The sequence below is a fragment of the Poecilia reticulata genome, linkage group LG23 (assembly GCF_000633615.1).
Source record: "Poecilia reticulata strain Guanapo linkage group LG23, Guppy_female_1.0+MT, whole genome shotgun sequence".
Taxonomy (NCBI): domain Eukaryota; kingdom Metazoa; phylum Chordata; class Actinopteri; order Cyprinodontiformes; family Poeciliidae; genus Poecilia; species Poecilia reticulata.
Genome location: NC_024353.1, coordinates 630604 through 653143, shown reverse-complemented (window position 1 = coordinate 653143; position 22540 = coordinate 630604). Strand labels below are relative to the sequence as shown.

The following is a 22540-nucleotide window of genomic DNA, read 5'->3' as shown; positions in this document are numbered from 1 at the left end:
TCACACTTCCGCCCTAAAACAAACACTTCTCTCTGATTCCTAAAACCTCTTTAGCTCCGAGTCTGAGTCGGCCTGTCCTCCTCCGATCTCATCTTCAACACCTTCCCACAAACACGCACGCGCTCTTCTCACCAGCTCAACCCGTCCCACTCCACTCGCCCTCCCTGCCAATCTCTTCCCACCAAAAGCTGCCGTCTCACTCATGCCTGACCTCTTCTCTGACCCCAACTTCCAATCTAATCGTCTGACTCCCACCGGCACTTTACCAAGTGTCAGACTTTGCTCTCTGCACCCGGCCTCCACCCACTACTCCAGATTTTGCACATTTTTGGCCATTATTTTCCTTTTCACGAGAACTCTTTCCACACTGGTTGGGAAAAGAGGGCGATTCAACATGTGGGCGGTGTTTACGACTGGAAAAGTCTTGATGAAACTCATCCTGTCCATTACTTGCAACATAATAGCTACATTTTCTGGGGTAGAACAAACAGCTTTCAAAGCCTGATGGCCATTAGGAGACTCTGATAAAGAACTAACTAATGTTTTTAAATATGGAAATGCAGGTGTACCAATATGATTTTAAATCTGCTTGTTGGAGATTATGTGGTTTTTTGTTTTGTTTTGTTGTGTTTTTGCATCATTTTTCATCCCACAAGAAAAAAGAGCCATCCTCTTTTTATTTGATTTATTTATTTCAAACAGGATTTTTAAAAACAAGAAAAAAATTTAGTAGGACCAGAAACAAAAAGCAGAAATGCCGTAAAGTTCGCAAACCTCTTCTCTAGCTGGCTGTTACTTTGTTGAGACTTTCTGAGCTTTATTTTTAAAAACTATTTTTGTTTATCACTGTATGTAGTGGAGGGCTGAAATGATTAATCGAATTAATCATGATTAATCTATTTTTGATCTCAAGTGTCATAGTTTTAGCTTCATCTGGCTCAAATTTTGTAAAATGTTCATTTCCTTATGTATTTCTAATATTGTATGAAATAAGCCTAAGTGGTTCAATTAAAAAAATAAGTTTTTATGGTCAGATTAATCGTCAGAATAATCACAAGCTGAAATAATTGTTCGTTTCAGCGCTATTGGTGAACAGAAAGAATTTCCAAAACATTTTACAAATAAAAATTTACTTACTTTTCTGAAATCTATCCAGTAATTTAAAGTAATTTTATTTATTAGAAAGGGAATTTACGTTATTAAAGTGTCATCTTGTCGTGGATTGTGATTAATCATTAAACAAATTAAGATCTCTACCGCCCCCTGCAGGTGAGTCGTGTCCAGAAAACAGCCGCAGTCCAGGCTCCGCCTCCACGCAGCACAGCTCGCCTCACAGCGACTACACGTACGCAAACAGCACCGGCCAGGCTGCCAACAGCGGCCCGGGCAACGCCTCCGCTGCGTCAGACGGGACGTCCGCCGCCAACGCGAAGCCAAGTGACGTCACGATCAGCAGGAAGGAGAGCGAAGGCTTCGGCTTCGTCATCATCAGCTCGCTCAACCGGCCCGAAACGGCTGCAACCAACAGTGAGTCCAGTTACGGTTTTATGTTCTTATTTAACTTCCCGGAGTTCCCAGCCCTTGAAATATGAAAAATACTAAAGTTCACTAAAATTTAAAGCTTTAGATTTTAAACTGCTGAAATAATCTGGAAGGCATCAAAGGACCCAATAAAATAACAGCATTTGGCTAAAATCCACAGAAATATCTTTTCTTTTGTTGGACTACCTTGAGGGAACACTTTAATCTATGAATGCAGAGCGAATGTCCTCTGTTCATTTAGCTCCTTCCTTGTTGAGCTAAAATGATTAATCGCAGACTTAAATACAACTACAGGCTCAAACTCCTCATGTGGGATGAAACGATTAATCTTGTTGAATTGATGAAATCATAGTCAACTAATTTAGCAATCAATTAATCCTTAACTGAAGCATACAGACTCACATATGTGACATGAAATGATTGGTTAATTGTGTTGAATTGATTATTGAAATAGTCTTTGACTAGTTTAGTAATTGATTAATCGTTAACTGGAGTATACACCGGCAGGCATAAGATGATTAATCGGATGAATTGTGTTGAATCAATTTATTGTTAACTAGAGTAGACAGTCTCAGACTTCTCGATTCATGAAACGATTAACCATATTGAAGTGGTTATTAAAGTCATGGCCAACTAATTTACCTCGATTAATCGCTAACTGGAGTATACAGACTCGGGTACGAAGCGATTAATTAGATTAATTGTATTGAATAGATTATTGAAATAATCACCAACTAATTTAGCAATCGATTAATCATTAACTGGTGTGTTCAGACTTTTAAAAGGCAATTTTCAGAAGGAACAACACAGTCAGAGCAGTAATTAACAAAAACATACACATTCTGCATTTAAAATAAAAAAAACAACCTTTTTAAATATGTTTTACCCACAACTTCTAAAATGGATATTTTAGCATCCATTAATTGGAAAATGCAAAAATTAGTTAATCAATTTACCATTGACCAAGAGTTCCCTAAACGAATTTTCTGTTATTGCATTTTAGACATTAAAATATTTTTTTTATTTAAAAAATAAATGTAATTTTTTTTATTTGCATCGTTTAATGTATTTCTAATATTGTATAAGATAAACTGCAGAGGTTAAATGAAAAATCTGCCTAATTTTTCTATCCGATTAATCAACTAATGGTCCGAATAATCGATAGAATAATTGATTATGAAAATAATTGTTGGTTGCAGCCGTACTTTCTTTAAGTTTTTGGTTTGTCCAGGATCCATGCTGCTGTAAATTCATGGTAAACTTTCATATTGTAAAATGTGCCTAGAGGTCGGAGAACTTCGGGAATTTGGTTCCGGCTGAATAAAAATGAAGCAGGTCTCCGTCTCGCTCATCAATAATCCAAACCCTCCCACCGCATGTCAGTCACACACATCTTCACCCGGCTGCTGCGAGCATCAGCGCTTCGCCCACATGCATGAAAATATCCCGGATTTCTTACGTAAGCTTGCAGTGAAAGGCAAAATGAGCGAGGCAGAGCCACGCTCACTCATTCAGGCGGTGAAGTTCCTGCTGGCAGAGACGGGAGCAGTCCTTTCGGCTACATACTCACCTGCATCCAAACCCAACAGCTGTGCCCCACAAAATCGGCCGGATCATTGAGGGCAGCCCGGCCGACCGCAGCGGGAAGCTGAAGGTGGGAGACCGGATCCTGGCGGTCAACGGCCAGTCCATCGTCAGCATGCCGCACGCCGACATCGTCAAGCTGATCAAGGACGCCGGCCTGAGTGTCACTCTGAGGATCATCCCACAGGAAGGTAAGAAAACATCAACACACATTCAGGAAATGTTCTCCTGTAAAGAACTGTGTACTGTCTTTTAGTGTTATGCTAAATTCACACGTATGTTTTTCTACTTCCGTTTGGGTCTCGACTGTTTCTAAAAACAACCCAACTGCTTAAAATAACCACTCAGCTTTTTTTTAAGGTAATCATATTTTTTTGGTGCCTGGAAAATGACCCATTCCAAAACCTTCCAAATGTCAAGTCACAAATCAGAGAAGCCAGCCTGTTACCTAACAACCACAGTAGAGTTCTGCCTGTTACCTAGCAACCAAAGCAGAACTCCAGCACCCTTGGTCAGCTAGTTTTACCGCTGTATGCGCTGTACAATGGCTGCTGGAAAAGACAACCGTTTTGTTGTTGATTGAAACCACTTGCTGCTTTCTTGTTGGTTGTACAGGAGGCTCCAGTTGTGCTTTTCAAAGATGTATGATTTTATAATTGCGCATCTGTTTGCTGCCATTTTCACGTGCGAGTGTAAACGTCGGGTTGTGGGTCGTAGCCAGCAACAGCTTGTTTGGATTTAAAGTGACAGGACATATTAACAGATTAAGTTTTTTGTTATTTGTAAAACCAAAAAACAAAGTACAATTTCACAAAATACTCAACATTTTACCGCAGTTGTAAGACTTCAGAGTTCTCCTAACATTACAACTTTATACTTGTGTTACTATGACTTTATCCTCATAATTTTATTTATTAATTTTTTTTAGCCTGGCTTTGATACGCCGTAATGTATTACAGTATTTTCTCAAATTGTCTTTTTTTTATTCGCAGAGCTCAGCAACCCTCCGTCGGCGACGGCCTCAGAGAAGCAGAGCCCCATGGCTCAACAGCACAGCCCAAAGGTCCAGCCCAACGCTGCAGCCTCCCAGTCCAACCCAGCGCCAGTAGAACCTCACCCCTCTGCTGCTCAGCCCAACCCAGCTCCCCATCACAGCCCTGTGACCCAACTTCCTGTTCTTCCTCCTCAGACCTACACCCACGACAGCAGGTAGAAAAATATTCCAGATTGTAAAACATTTTTAATGCATATTTCTAAGCTGGGCTTCTATGAATATAGTTGAAATCAGATACTTTGATTAGCTAATTTTCCGATATGAATGATGTTTTAAGCTGTATGATTGGGTCAGATGTTGTTGGTGTCTTTCCATAAGCTAAGGGTTGAAACGATTAATCATGATTAATTGATTCTTGAAATAATCCTCGACTAATTTAGTAATCAATTAATGGTTAACGTTAGTATACAGACTCTGAAAAAAGGCAAATTGCTGGAAGAGCAACATTCTCAGAGCAGCAATTAAGTCAAAATTGTACCGAAATTTATACTTCTTGCATTTAAGAAATAATAATAACAATACCTTGTCTGAATCTATGTTTTCCAAAAAACTTCTGAAGTGGTACAGTTTAGCTTCACCTGTAATATTCTGTAAAATATTTGTTTCTTTCAATATTTTAGTCATTTCTAATGTATGAAAAAGGCTTAGCTGACAAATATGCAGAATGTGACGATTTTTATTCAATTAATCGATTAATCATCAGATAAATAAATAGAATAATTGACAACTAACATTATTTGCAGTCCTAATCAAGCATCTTAAGTAAGTTTTCTGGAATTTTGACCCATTCCTCTGGACAGAAATATTGTAATTAGGACACACATTTTCTTTTGGACTTTATTTTTGCACTGTATCCTCACCTATTCGCAGACTAACATATTTGTGGACACAATGCTACTTGACATGCTTTTGGTTGGTGTTTGGAAAGCAGCCAATCCAGGAAAACCATTTATGTTCCTTGTTACCAACTGGCTTTTACTCCAAGGCTGGAAATAAGGAAGACTGTAGAAAATGGCTTCTGTTGTAATGCGGAAACAGTTTCTGCTGTTTATATTGAAGTATATCTGGTCATAATCGGAATGTCAAGTATTCAATGTGTATGTAAATATCTGGTTCCATACAGCAAAATGTGAGCATTGGATTTAAATGCAGACATTTTATCTTTCCTTATGCTGTTCTATATATTTTCTCTTTTTTGCCATTTTAAATGTCGCCTTCACTCTCCATCACACTCTGTCTTTTGCTTTTTAACATCACTTTACTTTTAGAGACTACTAAATCATTTATGGTGGATGTATTGCTTCTTTAAAAAGATGGGTTAAATATTTAACTAAGAATTACAAAGTCCTAAACCGTCACTGTCATTGATATATTTTTATTAACATTTTATGGGATTTTTGCTGTGGGAAAACACTTAATTTCCTGAATCCAGTCTTTTTTTTTCTGGTTTCTGTCAGAAATAAGCATTATCTATTTCCTCAGAGGTCTGCCTTCAGTCTGGGGTGTCTGTTAGTTACAGATCTGAGGTGAAGGCCAGACAAGACGTTAAACCAGACATCAGACAGCCTCCTTTCACGGATTACCGGCAGCCACCGGTGGATTACCGGCACCCTCCTGTGGCGGACTACAGGCAGCCGCCCACGCTGGACTACAGACATCCGCCGCTGCTGGACTACAGGCCGTTCGCCATCCCAGACTACAGGATGCCTCCGGTTCAGGTAAGAAGGCAAAAACGGTTTTATCTTCTCCCCTATACTGGATTTATGATTGCCTTGTTCCAGACAATCACCACTAAAAGATCAGTTTATTAATGTTTAACTTTTGCATTTTTAATGAAAACCCCTGTTGATTATCATTAATTAGGACATTAACTAAAGATTATTCTGTGAATTAATAATTTTAAATCATTGTCATATTCTGTCATTTAACCATTAAGCCTCTTTATACAATAATGGAAATACTTTAAAAGACACAACTAAACAAATAATTCAGTTCATTTTGAAATAAGAAAATATATTTACATAGAATGCAATAACAAACCATTCCTTTAATATACGTTTGATAATTTGTTGCAAAGAATGCATCTAACAAGTATTGTAGTTATCGATTAATCGATTATTCTGACGATTAATCGTTTAAACCGATATAACATCAGAAAATGGGATGTTTAAATTGTTAATTTCTATTACTTTGTATTTTTGTGTTTTTATGATTGAAAGCGCTTCAAAATGCCTTGTTGCTGAAATGAGTGACACAAATAAATCTGATTAATTTATTTATTTATTGATCTATAGCAAGAAATACTTTTAACATCGGCATAAAAGCTCAGTTTTTTTCTGTTTGGTTTAACTTTAGTACAATGTAGGGCTTTATCTCTTGACTAATTTATGTATTAACCAATTAATATTTGGATTGCAAAAGGTGCTTAATAGTTTTAACAGAATTTGAACTAAGTGAAGCTAAAACTGTCACTTGAGCATTTTGGGTAGAGCAGATTTTATTCACAAGTTTTAGGGCTGAAATGATTAATCGTGGTGAATCGGTTATTGAAATAATCGGCATTTAGTAATCGATTAATCGTTAAGTGAGATACGGACTCAAAAGGTATTTTTCAGAACACTAATCAACACAAAACTGTACAAAACATATTGACATTTTGCTTTTAAGATACAAAATGCTTTTGCCTGTGAATATGTTTTAGTCAAAACTCTTCAAATATGGCATAGCTTTTGCTCCACGTTGTTCAAATTCACTAAAAGAATGCTATGTTACTGCATTTTAGGCGATAAAATGTTTCCTTGAAACAGGTTTTCATCTTTTAATGTATTTTAATATTGTAGAAAAAGACTTGAGTGATTAAATGAATAATCTGTAGAGCTGCTTAACCGATTAATCACCAGAACAATTGATTAATCGTTACCTGCAGCCCTACAGGTTTTAATTGTTTCCTAACATTTTCTCATCTGTCATTCTCAAATTCCTCTGAGTATTTCCGTCTGTTTCATCACATTTATAAACAAACACAGAACTAAATCCACCGTGTGTGACGGGGGCTCGTTTCAGCTTTCGCAGGACTTCGACTATTTCACAGTGGAGCTGGAAAAAAGCGTGAAGGGCTTCGGTTTCAGCATCCGAGGAGGGCGGGAGTACAAGATGGACCTGTTTGTCCTCCGGCTGGCGGAGGACGGACCGGCCATCCGCAACGGGAGGATGAGGGTAAGCTTGATGATTTTTTATTTTATTTTATTATTTATTATTATTATTATTCGAGTCGTTTGACAAAGCTGTAACTCCCTCTTTAAAGGTTAAGCTGCTTTCTATCCATCTGGATTACATGGCGGTCACTCAGAGTAATTGTGCGATGCTATCAAAGCTGCTGCAGCAACTTTTTTCTCACGTCGTATTAAAACCTCCGGATTTTTCTCCTCCCATGTTTCTAAAACTCTTCTCTCCGCTACATGTGATCATACTTAGCTCAGCTTATGAGTTTCCAAAGTACCTCACTTCAAAAAAACACAAAATTTTACCAAGTACTTTTGGTCTAGTTTCAAGTGCAAATATCTTGGTATCCTTGAAGTAAGGCAAAACTAACTTTCCATTGTACAGCGCATGCAGCGGTTAAGCTAGCTGACCGAATGTTCCGGAAGTTCGGCTGGGGTTGCTAGGTAACGGGACTGGGGTTGCTAGGTAACGGCGTTGTGCCTGTGGAATGTAGCACCAAAAAACATTAACTTATTTAAGTTTTTTTAGTGACTGGGTTGTTTTTCATTTTCAGTAAGAAATAGAAATTTGTTTTAAGTAAATAATTCCTTAATATTGATTAATAAGTACTAGCTGTAAGTAAAATAATCTGCCATTTTTTATAAAAAAAAGTAGTTTTCCCATTTTATAAGTGAAAATTTCTTGTTCTACTGGCAGATTATTTCACTTATTTCACCTTTTTTTATCAATATGAAGAAATGATTTACTTAAACTTTTATATCTTGCTGCAAAGTTACTTGTACGTTTTGTCTTTTTTCCAGTGTACTAAGATAATTTTCACTAGAAACTAGAGCAAAAGTAATTAAGATTTTGTGATTTTGCAGTGTTCAAAGTAGCACGGAGTTTACAATGCCAGAAAAACCCTAAAAAAAAACAACAGCTGTTATATTGACTTATCAGGCTCCATCTCCAGTTTGGACATTTTCTGATTTACTGCAACCGAAATACATTAAAACTTCGTCTGCAGCTTTTTCTCCATCTGTCAACCAACTCAAGCCTCTGCTCTCTGCTTCCTTTTCTTGTATGTTTTACAACTTTTACGCTTTGGGCTGATGGCCCCGGTATGATCTACATTGCTTATCTGTAATGAACCTGTCAAAGATAATGTGTGCAAAATGCCCCCAGGGGAGGTATTACTCTGCGTCCTGGATGCTGCAGTCAACACAGACCAGCGAGCCTGGAGGGAGGTAGGCCAGCGGAGAGGGAGGAATCCCTTTGGGGAGCTACTTAAAGTCAGCTCACAAGCTGCTGTGAAATACCATCATATGGGAATATGCACTGCATTGAGCAAGAGTCTGGAGTTTTCTTGAAAAATACCTAAAAAAGTGGCAGTTTAGCACCAATCTGGGGAAATCCATCGTCTTCAAGATGAAGACTTGAACAGCTTATTATTTATTAAACATAACATGTTCATTACATTTTTGCACAAAGTCGGAATGAAATGATGTAGGGTCTCTTGTCACTTTAAATCCAAGTAAGCTGCAGCTAGCCACGCCCCCAGCTCAACATTGACACTCAGATGTGCAATTATATAACCCTACATCTTCGAAAAGCAAAAGTGGAGTCTCCTGCACAACCAACAAGAAAGCAGCAAGTGGTTTCTGGATGGCAAGTCAACAACAAAAGACTTGTCAGCGCATACAGTGGTAAAACCAGCTGTCCAAATGTCCTGGAGCTCCGCTGAGGTTGCTAGGTAACGGGACTGGGCTTGGCTGAAGTTGCTAGGTAACCGCAACCTGTAGAATATGACACCAAAAAACATCTGGGTGGTTTTTTTGTTGTTTATTTTTAAGCAGTCAGCTTCTGTTTTCAGAAGCAGCAGAGACCCAAATGGAAGTACAAAAACGTGCAAAATGTGAATTTTGCACAAAAGGCCGCCATTTTGTTTTAACTTTCGTTTATCATTATTGCATGTTTTTTTATTTATTAATACTGGGACACTGTGGTTCACTCACAGTGAGCCTACAAACGGTTTTTATTCATTTTCAAACTGAAAGATCTCAGTGACATTTTTCTTCGTCTGCAGCTTTTTCTCCGTCAACCAATTCAACCCTCTGCTTCCTTCTCATGTATGTTTTACAACTGTTACACTTTGGGCCATCAGCCTAAAGTTAAATGCAAATGTTTGGTAAATCAGTTTAAGAAAAACTGCTTATTGTAAGTTTTCCTCCATCTCCACTGTCTGGTTTCTGTGTTTTGTTTCCTGGTCTTGAATTTCTTTAGTTTGGTTCATGTGTTGCTTTTTGACGTCTTCTACGCTTCTTCCCGTTGTCATGCAGTGTCTTCATAAGTTAATTTGTGATTTTTACAAGTCGAGCAGTAATCACTTGGCTGCTGCAGCTTTTCTAAAACAGAGCAATTACGTGTTCATATTGGGAAAGGTTGTTTTGGATGGCGTTCCTCTTAATAAGCAACATTCAATTTTGCATTTACTCTGGTTCATTTTGCCTGAAGCAAAACAAACTTGATTGGGTGTAAACATCTTTTGGTCGCTCTGGTAATAAATTAAAAGTAAGTATTCATCATTTTTGAGTAATTTTCTGTTGTTTACATTAAGTTGAAAAACTTTACTTGTAGTGATTTAAAGCACACTGAGGAAATCAGATTATTCTAAAGACTCCAGTCTCTTGAGAGGAAATAACCACTGGTAAAATTTGCGCATATTTTATGACTATTTTAACTCATACTTATAATAAAACCCTCTCAATTTTCAAGTCACGTCATCTAGGATCAGCATTAGCCTGCTCTTTATTTAACTTGTATTTCCCCCTTTCACTAAGATGAAAATTGAGATTGCTCTGCTGTTTGGAGGTCAGGATTAATGAGTAAATCGTCCTGCCTTCCTCCCCTTCCCGCCTCACTCCAGACCACCGTAATGGCACCTAATATCCCCTCCCTCCTTTGAACCAATTCCCCTCCTGACTTCTAAATTGCTCCGAACATTACAGGATGAGATCTCCATTTGTTAGCATAATTGTGCTTCACGTTTTGTCCTGTTCCCAATGAATCCCCCCATTAGTCATCCTCAGAGCTAAGAAGTGTCAAGTGTGTCGGGGACTGGGCCGGAACTTATATTCATTGGAAGATGATCAAAACGCTGCAGCTTCTGTCTCCAAGTATTTTACCCGACTGCAACTTTTCTTGTTTTAAGGAGCAAAATAATAGCAAGTCTGCTTATTGTTAGTTTTCCTCCATCTGTTTCTGTTTTGTTTCCAATAATTTCATCACTGTGAATCCAAGAGCTGCTGGGATTCACCAGGTTGCATTTTTTCTTTATATCCCAACTTTGAACCAAAACATTTCCTTTCACCAAATCAAATCCTTTTAAGAATCCACTTATTTCCTACCAACTTTATTCAATTCAGACGATATATATTGTCATTTGCCGGACGATAAATTGTCCCAGATGTTATTACAATAAACAGTAATATTGTTGTTTTGAAACCATTTTCAAGTGACATAATGCAAGAATACATTCTCAAAGATCAAACTTTAACTTCGAATTAACATTTTAATACTCCAACTGGAAGACATTTTAAATATCCAAAATAAACAAAACAGAAACAACAAATCAAATTTATTTTGAAGTAAACAAAATTGTCCTGCAAAGGAAAAAAACTGGCGAATTGAGACCAAAACACCAGACTGGAGAAAAACGATAAAAAATCATGCAAATGGAAATTATTGAGCTTATTCCATTTCAGTCCAAATTCACACAATTTCAATTGTTTTCTTTGTTTTTTCGGTTTAATCTTTTACACAATTTACTGTTTAATCTCCACTGCAGATTTCTGTTTCCACTTGGTCAAAAGACCTAAAAAAACAAATTTGCTGTTTGCTTAACTTGTACCATTTCTCTAATATTGCTGACCTTTTATATTGTTAAAAGTTTGGAGAAGTAGAAGCTGTTTGGAGCCAAAATTTGTCCCATTTTCCTCACAGTTTGGGATATTTTAGGAGGTGAAATATTTCCGCTCTGATTTGTTTAGTCCCTGGTTTCTGAAGGGAAACTTTCTTACTCCCTGTGAGATATTTCTAAGAAACTACAACAATACTTTCAAAGCACAGTTCACATCTCCCACAACAACCAATTAGCCGGCTAACACATTAAATAAAGAGCGCTCTCCTCGGCCGAGATGTTTTCCTCTCTCCAGCTGATTCTTACAGCTGCCTTATCTTTTCGTGTGACATCCAGGTCGGGGACCAAATCATTGAGATCAATGGAGAGAGCACCAGAGACATGAGCCACGCCAGGGCCATCGAGCTCATCAAGGCCGGGGGCAGACGGGTCCGTCTCCTCCTGAAGAGGGGGACGGGCCAGGTCCCAGAGTATGGTGAGTACCTGGAGGACATCTGCATCATCTCTCTCTTTTTAACACTTCAACTGTATAATCTTACCTACTGATAAAGTACTCTGGCATGCATTTATATCCATAATAATCTGTCTTTTGTATTCTTTAATCTCAATAATAACTGCTTCCTTTTCTGTCTTGACTAACACTAGCTTATTTTCTGTCCATTTCAGTGATCTATCACTAATTGATTGGTCTAGGTTGTTACTTCCCCTTCTATAGGAATGGTATCTTCCAGTCTCTCCATGTGCATGAAAAGTGACAAGCATGGCTCCCCCTATTTCTTCCTAATGGGCCACTCTAAAGACACGGTTTGTTACCATACCAATGTTTTCTCTTCACTTAACCCTGCCTTTCTGTGTTATTCTGTTGTGTGTTGCTGGTTTTTGTCGTTTTAACCTAATTTTAAAACACAATCCTGCCTCAGAACTAGGGGCTGAAACGATTAATCGTGATTAATCACCAACTAATTTAGCAGTCAGTGAATCATTAACAAGAGTACACAGGCTGTAAAGGCTATTTGGTGAAAGAACAACACACTGAAAGCAGTAATTAATCCAAAACTGTACAAAAAAATATAAATTGTGCTTTTAAGATATAAAAAAACCCCTTTGTAAGTATGTTCTACTCAAAATTCCTGATGTGGCATCGTTTTAGCGTCACCTGGAAAAAAATAAAATTTCTAACCCTTTTTCTATCTAATTGGATAGTTAATCCGAAAATAAACACATCAGGTCTAATTGAAGAAACTTAAGATTTTCACATCTTGATGTCAAGCTTTCATTGTTATAAATGTTTATTTTCTTCATTTAAAAGGGATTTGAATTGTTTATTTGCATCTATTAATGCATTTTTATTGTTGTACAAATAATCTAAAGTGAAAAGTCTGTAAAATATTCACATTTTTAAAATCTGATTAATCGATTAATCGTTTGAATAATCTACACCTAAAATAATCGTTAACCTAAAAACACCCCAAAATGTTTTATTTCTGCTTTTGATGTAATCAAGAACGCTCCAGGAGGCTGTAAAAATCTGTGAACGCAACTTGCCTCATTACTGAAACATGAATCAGCCTCCAACAGCTTAAAAAACCCAATCTGGACACAACTGTTCATCTTAAATCAGCTGGAGATGAATGTTAAATATCATAGTGGATTATTTACAAAGTAAAATCAACGAACAGCTTGAACTAAGCCTCTGAAGGAACTTTTTTTTTTAAAACATTGCCAGTAATTAGGATTCCCTACTGACTCCTGTGGCTTCATCATCCGTGTAATACTCACTTTTTCTTTCCAAAGAAAGGTCATGAGTTTGTTTTTTATATTTTAAACACAAGATATTTGGAACAAAATGTATTTTTTGGTACAGATGTGGACTTTTCAGCTTATTTTGAGGTCAGTTCTTTTGGAAATCCCTTCTTTACCCATTTTTAACCCAGTTTGGATCAATGTCCAGTAAAAACTACCAACTATGTCCAAGTTTCAACTTAAACCATTGAGGTTTAAGATGATCACAAACTGGAAGCTGCTGAGACGCCATTATTATAACGACCACTTTAAAACCAGTCTGACCACAACCTGTGAGAAACCTGGACACAATTCTGACCTAAAACTCACATTAAAACTGGTTTTAGGTTAAATTTAACAGGTTGACGTTAAACTTATGGGCCAGCTTTACCCGGTTGAAAACTGGTAGATTAATCTGAAAAATCTGGTCATTTCCATGGAAACCAACCCGTTTAAATGAACTCTACTAATGCCAGAACTGGTTGGTTGTCACAGCAAAGGGAGAAATAACACAGAAAAACCGTTACAGAACAACTCAAAACCACTTTTTCTCGCTCTCTGTGTCGGCTAAGCTACAGGCAGAATCGTTGCCATAGCAACTGACAACAACGCCCAATATATGTCTCAGGATTCAACACAAAAAAAAAACACTCAAACATTTCCCAAACAAAGAATAGAACATTCAGTATTATATTTTTAGGCCTGATGTTTATTTTATGATTATTAATAAGTGATCCCTGTGGTAGATTAGCTACTGCTGCTATTAGCTAAGCTAACACAGCAGTGGTTGATTAGCTAATTTAAACACCTGCTCTGTCAGAGGTGTTTAGGTTGCCTTTTTTATTTTTTAGCTGAACCAAAACACACAGAGTTACACAGCACGTCTACGTGTTACGTTTGTCACAGTCAGGCTAGCATAAATGAAATGCTTCCCTCTTTTTCACTATATTTTTCTTAACTAAAATTTTTTTCTGACCTTATATAGTTGTCATAGTGTTGTCAATTAGTAACAAATCATTGTGTCCCTTTATATTTTAATATATCAAGTTAAGAATTAGCGCGTTATTTTGACAACTTAACAGCTAAAACCAATGCTAGTCATCGTTAGCGAGCATCTTTTTGGATTTTGCTCAAGGCGTTCATATTTTAATCTGTACAAATGATTCAGATTTTGAGCAAATCATACACCCACTTGTTTTTAAACTGCTATAATCTGAAAATGTCTGCAGCCAGAGAAGAAAAATGACTTTTTCACACCTCTGTTTGGATTTACATTGTGTTTAATAACACATCTTGTGGGGAAAAAAACTCTTTAACTACACACACTTGTTCCATTTGGCCTGAGCTCAGACGTAAACAGCATGTGGGCATTAATCACATCCATAAAGCCGGAGTCTGGATCTGCAGAGACTTCACGGCTGCTGCAGGTGGATTTGTGTAAAAGCAGTAAAAAGATTTTAAACAGGCCGTTATTTAAACACATGCACCTGCAGCACCTGCAGGTCCTTTCAGCACCTGCTTCCCTCCAGTCCAAGTTTCCTTCCCACCAGCCTCATTGTGAATCTTAATATGCAGAGCAGGGAATTGGGGCAGCAATGTTTTTGTTTGCTGCTATAACATTCAGCGAATTTGGGTCAGACTCAGAAAATTAAAAGGAGTTAATTCTGTAAATATTTTCTGTCTGTAGGCACATTTCCGTCCTCTTGACTTGAGTTAGAATAATCAGGGTGAAATTATTACAGACACCATTTTCTGTAACACAACACAAAGTATTTGTCTTTTTATAACCAACTTTTAGAGCCATATTTATCCAGACTTTAATTAATCTTGGCTAAATATAGAAAGCATTTTGAAAGAATGTGACCCAAATCCTGTAATTTATAACTGAAAAAACGTCACAATAACGAATTTTGATGGCTTGTCCAAGAAGTTATTGCAATAAATGATAATATTTAAGGCAATTTTAAACTAATAAGTCAAGTCAAAGTTTATATTTGTAGCACATTTACAAGAGTTGGCCTAAGTGGTTAAGCTTCGTGAAAAATAATAAGACAATTATGAAAATACAAAAAGATTTATATAAATAGAAACTAAAACTTACTTAACTTCAACTGCAGTAATTTCCCCCTCAGAAAAATTTACTGTTTTATCTCCCTCCTTTTTTTATATATCTGGAAGACATTTTAAATATCTATAATAAAACACAACAACCAAAAACAAGGAATAAAAATTAGATAAAACCCACAAAACTGAAACATTAATGGATGCAAAATTGCACTTCAAAAAATATTAGTTATCAGAATTAAAGTTTCTTATTAGACTTAAAACAGAGAATAAATTTTGTTCAATGAAGCCCAAAAGAATCGGAAAACAAAATACTTTAAATTGCTTCATTTTAGTTTTACTTTTAATTTATTGGCCAGTAAAAACTTTAGATTTTGATCTGGACTCCTCTGCTCTAGATGAATCTTAACGCCATGTTCTTTTGTCTTTCCCATTTTGGATTTTGGCGAAGAGAATTAGTCATGTTTACAGGAAAACAGGAAGTTATGGATTATAATTTAAAGTTCAAACGAGAACAAAAATTAAAAATATGATGTATAAAAGCCAGAAAGCCTCCAGTTTTTCATCCAAAGTAGAACAGAAACAGTTTTAATGCAGCATTTTTAAAAAAGTCTCTCTACCTCTTATGCCTGAGCTGACAGTAGAAATTACCGTATCATTTAGTATTTATTAATTTATCCTGCAAACACCTAACTTTCTGTGGCGTTACTGATGCGGTTTTGTTGTAACCGAGTCTCTCAGTGCCGGTGCAGCGAGCTGCAGAGTCCTGCCCCCTGCCTGCGCCGCTGGAAGTGACTGATGGCCGAGGGACCGAGGCTTAGTGGTGCAGAAACAGGAGCTAACAGTCTGTGAGAGCAGGAGTTGCTCTTTTTCCTTCTTCTTTTGGAGAAAAGCTCTGTGGATTCACGGCGAGCGGAGCGTACTCAGACCTTAGACGGTTTCCATCCTGCCCGAAACGCCGCCCTGTTGGGCCCGTCGTCCATTTCATTAAACCTGGATTCGATTTTCCGCCATGCTTTTAGATTGTCCTCGGCCTTAAAGAGAGCCATGGGAGGCAGATTGATGTTTTCTGAAAGTAGAGCTGCTCTCCGGCGCGTGTGGCTCCAGGAGCCAGAGCCGCTTTAATCTTGATGCTTGCAGCTTTTAGAAACTGACTGATTGATGTTATTATATAGTCTGATAAGACATGTTAAATTATATTCAATTAGTTTATGAATCCATCAAAATTCAAACCGAGACACTATTTTATCACATTTTAGGTCAAATTATGTGATTGTTTTGTACATTTTTCTGTCTTTAAGCAAAATTCATATTTTCCATGTTTTTGTTCTTCCATTTCGGTCTCAACTGATTTTAAAATCGGCGCTCAAGCTTCAAGCCTCCCACCAAACCCAGTTTCTGGCATTTCTGAACCATTTCAATTATTTCTGGAACAATTTATCGTCCAGTAAAATTTATTGTGACAGTCCTAAGCGTACTTGCGTTACTACGCCATTATCTTGAGTTGAAAATGGTCTCAAAACAACAATATTATCATTTATCGCAATAATTTCTTGGATAATTTATCGTCCAGTAAGATTTGTCGTATTGACAGCCCTCAGTGGACCTGCACTACTTTCCCATTATTTTTTTATTTGTTGATAATATGAACAGTGTTATTGTCTATCACAATAATTTCTGGGAAAATTTATCGTCCAGTAAAACTTATTGCATAGTACTTGCGACGGCAAAACTTGAATTGTGATGCCATTATCATCACGTATTGAAAATGGTCTCAAATCAACAATATTATCGTTCATCGTTGGGATAATTTATCGTCCAGTTCTGCTCTCTGCAGTGTGTTTTGTTATGCTGTGGTGTTCTGGGTGTGTGCTTGTGTTTATTTTTGGTTTCTGACTGCATGTCGTCTTGTTCCAGACAACGCCGCCCCATGGGATGGTCGCCCTTCAGCCTCCCCAAGCCTGTCGGAAGTAGGCCCTCCCACTGACAGCCTCTCCATGCCAACGCCTTCATCTCATTTGGCCCCGGCCCCCGACCCTCCTCATCTGCCTCCTCTAGACGCCGCCCGGGACGCCAGCAGGACGGAGCGTTCCAAGAGCCCCCAGAAAGCCGAGCTGCTGCTGAACAGAGACGCCATGAGTCAGGGGAGGAGAATCGCCAAAAGCAACGGTGGCAGGTCCACCCATAAGGGACACAGGCTGCAGCAGCAGCACACTACTGACGGAGACGGGGACAAGGAGGGACAAGGCGGGGAGTCCAAACCTGTGAGGAGCACCAGAGGACGGTCCAAGGAGAGGACTCACTCTCCTGGCGGCTCTAAGATCCCACACACTAATGGGAACGGCAGGGAAAGCGCAGAGCGAAGGGGCAAGAGCACCAGCAGCGCCACCGGAGCAGGGAGGAAGGCCACGGTCTCGCCCGGTCCGTGGAAGATCCCTGGGTCGGACAAGCTGCCCAGCACGCTGCGCGCAGGCGCGTCCACACTCAGCAGATAACGCCGCCGCCGCAGCAGCAGCGTCCACGTTCGTCCGGACTGAACCACCACCTCCATATCCTCCGACAGACAAACACGAAGCGGGGCGGGCTTATCTGGACCACGACTTTTAAAACTTTTATTTATACTACTGTATTTTAAATTATTCTGAAGCATTATGTTACACCCACCACCTTAAGAACTGGAAAGTCATCCACTTTAAGAAGAAAGAGCAATCAGTAGCAGAGCGAGAACTTTCTGAAACCTCTGAACTCCTGAGCAGAGCTGGACAGAAAGCAGGCTGGGATTTTTTATATATAAATATATTTACTGTTCAAATTGTAGTCTATTTTATGAAGAGGAATGTTGAAAGGTGACCTATTATACTTCCTTGAACCGGTTAGGATAGGTTTATGGTTAATACAAAACATGTTTATTACGTTTTTTGCACAAAATCATCCTTAAATTATGAGATTTTAGTCAGTTCTCCTTTCAGTTTCAGATGTTTTTGGGCCAATTCATGACCCAGACTCAGCGTTTACACTCACACATGAAAATGGCTGCAAACAGATGTGCAATTATACAAAGGTATGTCTTTGAAAAGCAGAAGTGGAGCCTCCTGCGCAACCAACAGGCATGCAGAAAGTGGTTTCCGCATGGTAAGTCAACAACAAAACATTTGTCTTTTCCAGCCGAGTAGGTTTGTCTGCAGACGAAGTAGTCGTTTCCAAAGGAAGGCGTTTCTCAAGAGGCACAGTTGACTGGACCAAATTTAACGTCATTCAAGCTAGCTTGCATCTCTGGCATCAGACTTTAATTTATTTTAGTTTCATGAGCCTTTTGTTGTAACTTGGAGGTATCTGAGTGTCTCATAGTTACACTTTAAACATTTACGGCAAACATTGTGTTAGCCAGTTCGATATTAGTGGCGTCTCTCTAACTTCCCGCCTCTCTTTCCAGAGAGCATCCAGGTACATTTCAAAACAAGAGCATCAACATAAATCACAGGGTTTTAATAACAGTGGCAATTTTCCTGAGATGTTTAGCAGTAGGAGGCACTGAATGTTGAACAAAATCCATTTTGGTTACTGAAATATGAAAATGGACATAAGATGTTAAAAACACTGAAAAACTGTTACTGAAAGCGGCAATAAGACAAATAAATTGTACCCTTAACTACTTATGCCATCTTTTTGAAGCAACCACCAAATGTGATTTTTGTCTGAAAGGTTTTTGCTCTTTAGAAACGCCCACTTTCAGTCTGCAGATTAACCCCTCTCTTTTCCAGCAGCCATTGTACAGCACACGGCAGTAAAAATTAGCTGACCAAACGTGCTGGAGCTCCACTTGGGTTGCTAGGTGACGACAGAACTCTGCTGGGGTTGCTAGGTAACGGGGTGGGCTTCTCTGGGGTTACTAGGTGAAATAACTCATTTTCCAGACTCTTAAAATTCATTAATTTATTGTCAAAAAATGGCTTTTTTAAGCATTTGGTCTGTTTTCAGAAGCAGTAGAAACCCGAATAGAAGTAGAAAGTTGGTAAAAAAATCCAAAGAAGTATAATAGGTCCCCTTTGTAAGAAGGTTTGTCTGCTTTCTGAGGCGTGAATGAATCAAAACGTGACAGCAGAGATGAAATCCACTCATCAGCCGAGCTTTGCCTTAACAGAGACCGCTCTCAACTAATCCATCACATGATTAAAGAGATACTATATAAAAAATATTAAACAGTTTGTAAATAAGACCATCTTCATAGTGAAGACTCTTATCAGAAAACCGATGAGAGTTCAAGCAAAGCAACTTGGGGTTTCCTCTGCGATCGTCTTTCTGTTCTGTACGATTGTCTCGTTTATCCATTTTTATCCTCATTCTCGTGCTAAAAAAACAAAACAAATGTGTGACGACGGTGTCGGTTCAAACGCTGAGAGATGAATGACGGTGGCAGAAGCGTGCCTTAGACTGACTAAGAGTCTGGCTGCTATAAAAACACCAACTTCACAGAAATTTATTAGAAACTGTATTTTTTAAACGTGATAAATAATGAAGTATATAATTTATTCCACAGGTATAATTATGAGCTCATTAGTTGGGGGTTTTTATTGGAGCAAATGGTTCACTTTGGGTCAAATCTGATCTTCGAATCAAGTCCGACACAATTATTTTCAATAAAAAAAAAAACACTTAGTCGTGTAATCAAATGTCAGCACCTTTTAACTCGATTAGTTAGTGAATTTCCTGCCAGGCGTTGGGGCCCTTGGTTTGGATCAGATGTTGCTGAGGCTTCATGATTGTTGCACTGTGTGATGTGAGGAGATGAAAATCTGTGCCAAAGCTCATTTTAAGCCCACTTTTTGTTTTAGGAGGATTTTTTTTTAAGCTATCGGTTCTGGTCAGATGTTTGCATTCCTAATGGGCATGAACTGTAGTAATATTAGGAATCCATTATTTATTTTAAATGTTCAACTTTCATGGATTCACCTTTTATTTGATTATTTTTTCCTGTGGAATGTGAACCTTTAAGTGTTGATTTGTTGATAAATTTTCACACTTGATGGTCCAGTATACTCGGTTAGATTTAGGACCAAAATTACAACATTTGCTACATTTTCAGCTGGTGCAGTTCGCTTTCACACTGCATCATTTCAAACAAATCAAACCCTTTGAAAAAACTGTTCCCCTCCTCACCTGTGGGGGCGCTGCACCAAGAACCACCAAAGGAAATTACACAAAAGACTTTTTCGGGTCACATTTTAGCATTTGTAGCATTTCACTTTTGTCTTTGGTAGAAGATTGCCAGCAGTTTCTCTTGCTAGCGCTAGATACGCATGTTTGTTTTGGTTGTATTTTCCCAGAATGCCCTGATTTTGAAGCGGTTTCCAGTCCACTTGGATTTGAAACGCACCAGAGTTCACTTCAACCAAGCCAAAGCCTAGGTTTTTAGGTGAACCAGAGTTTGCTTTTTTGATCCACATCAGTTTCTCAATAATTTCCCATTATGCAGATCCTAAATTTCACTCATAGTGGTCTTAAAAAGTCTTGAATTTGAGTTGGTTAAAAGTGCAGATACCCTGTTTATGTCCATAACGAGTGTATGTAAACTTCTGACCAGAAGAGCATTTGGACATACGGTGAATTGCAGATAAAGCTGTGTTAGCAACAGAGGGTGGGAGTGACATGCTCCAGATAAGCCGGGTCAGGATCTAATCTTGGACTGCAGCAAGAAGTCCATTCCTGCACACCTGCAGACTCCGTTGTCAAGACGAGCTCAGCATGTTTTTAATTCACGTTAACAAGAAAAAAAGTTTGAGGACAAAGTTTTCAAAGGAAAAAAGAACAAAAATTTGACCAAACCCATAGAGAAACAATAAAATGGAAGAAAACCTTAAAAAGTATAAATAAAATGTAAAATACCAAAACAGAAAACTGCATTATTGATTTAGACGTTGCAATTTGTTGGGGTTTTTTCCATGTTTTAACTAGGGCTGGACAATAAATCAATAACAATACCCATGATCAATATCAATAGATAATACATCTGATAGACTATTTACAGAACTCCGATCAAGAACCGCACAGCATTCTGGGAAATGTAGTCAGACGAGACGGCTCAATCTCTCAGCCAGCTGACTCGCGCGCTCTTTGGTTTCCTAGCAACTCACTTATTCTCTGGTTGCCTAGCGACAACCTGTTGAGTATCTTGCGCAGCAGCAGTTTCATGTCTCATAACTGCGTAAAAATAAAACATTTGGGGTGAAGTAAAAACTGCGGATAAAACTGAAAAGTTTACGTCACCAGTTTGGCGGTTTTTAAGATATTTAAAATAAAACAAAATCTGATCAATAATAATCGATATTTGCTGATATGAAATGCTTATATCGTCCAGCCCTAGTTCCTTTGTGAATCAAATGAGTGCAGCTCACATCAAGCAGAAGAAAAGCACACCAATCCTCTTTTCTGTTTTACTTTTTAGCATAAACCCACTTTTTTTTAAGCAAATAGTTTTTTTGGGGGTTAAAAATTACTGTTTTATCATCTGTACCTGGTAAAAAAAAAAAAAAAAAAAGCCAGCATTAAAGTTTCCTTCCTCTGCTCGGCTAAAGGAAGCGCTCAGAGCTTTTAAAAGAGCAAAGGGAGACGGGGACTCATTATATCTGCCGCCGTAATCCGTAATTACACAAGGACTAAACTGACTGATTGTAAAACAGAATCCAGCACAGAGGAGGAGGAGGAGGAGGAAACCATCAGCTCGGCTCTTCGGCCTCGACCTAAACGTTGTGCGGGAATGTTTTCTCTCTCATGAAATCACTTGAGTTTGACACAGAAGCTGAAACTTTTGCACAAGTCGCTGCTTTTCCTTCTCCGTGGAGCCAAACTGTGAGCGGAAGTCGGAGGACGTTTGGCTTGATGACGCGTTTCCGCCACAGCACCCGAGCAGCTGTGTTATCACTGTGTGGTGTGTTAGCAGTGTGTAGACCCTGAACAAATATCTCTATGTAGAACAAGTGTAACTATTGATGGTCACAGAGACTGTAAGAAGTGAGCAACTATTTTTATTAAAATGCAACACTATCAATATATTAACTTTTGCAAAAAAAACAAAAACAAAACTTGTTTACCTGTATCATATTCTGAGATGCTGTCAAAATAAAATTCTTGACACACGAACAGTTCATTCAAGAATTGCCACCGTGTGGTTTATTACGGCTGAATCAAATGTTGAACAACCATCAAATTCATCCAACATGTAAAAAGGAATGCAAATAACTCTTTCCAAAAGCTTAGAAACAAAATGCTCAACAAATTTTTTGTTTTTCAAAAAAATAGTACTGTTAATCCAGGGCTTTTTAAATACAACAGTGTCACTAGTGGGCAGAAAGTAAATAACTGGAATGTCCATTTCTGAAAAACATGTTACACAAACC

General features: G+C 38.2%; 1 protein-coding gene across 12 annotated transcripts in view; it reads left to right on the top strand.

The window, feature by feature from the left end:
• The window catches only part of magi2a (membrane associated guanylate kinase, WW and PDZ domain containing 2a), a 246390-nt gene extending 224095 nt beyond the window's left edge, over positions 1-22295 (top strand). For 8 of the 12 annotated variants that reach the window (XM_008400375.2, XM_008400370.2, XM_008400369.2 and 5 more), the window contains 7 exons: positions 1270-1527; positions 3132-3317; positions 4119-4335; positions 5694-5898; positions 7244-7396; positions 11637-11775; positions 17064-22295. In XM_008400375.2, the coding sequence (XP_008398597.1) occupies positions 1270-1527; positions 3132-3317; positions 4119-4335; positions 5694-5898; positions 7244-7396; positions 11637-11775; positions 17064-17641 (1736 nt within the window). In that variant the 3' untranslated portion in view covers positions 17642-22295. Of the gene's footprint in view, positions 1-1269; positions 1528-3131; positions 3318-4118; positions 4336-5693; positions 5899-7243; positions 7397-11636; positions 11776-11993; positions 12105-17063 lie in introns of all 12 variants that reach the window. The other 4 variants (XM_008400379.2, XM_008400380.2, XM_017302745.1 and 1 more) reach the window with 3 other exon arrangements.
• Positions 22296-22540: the final 245 nt, after the last annotated feature.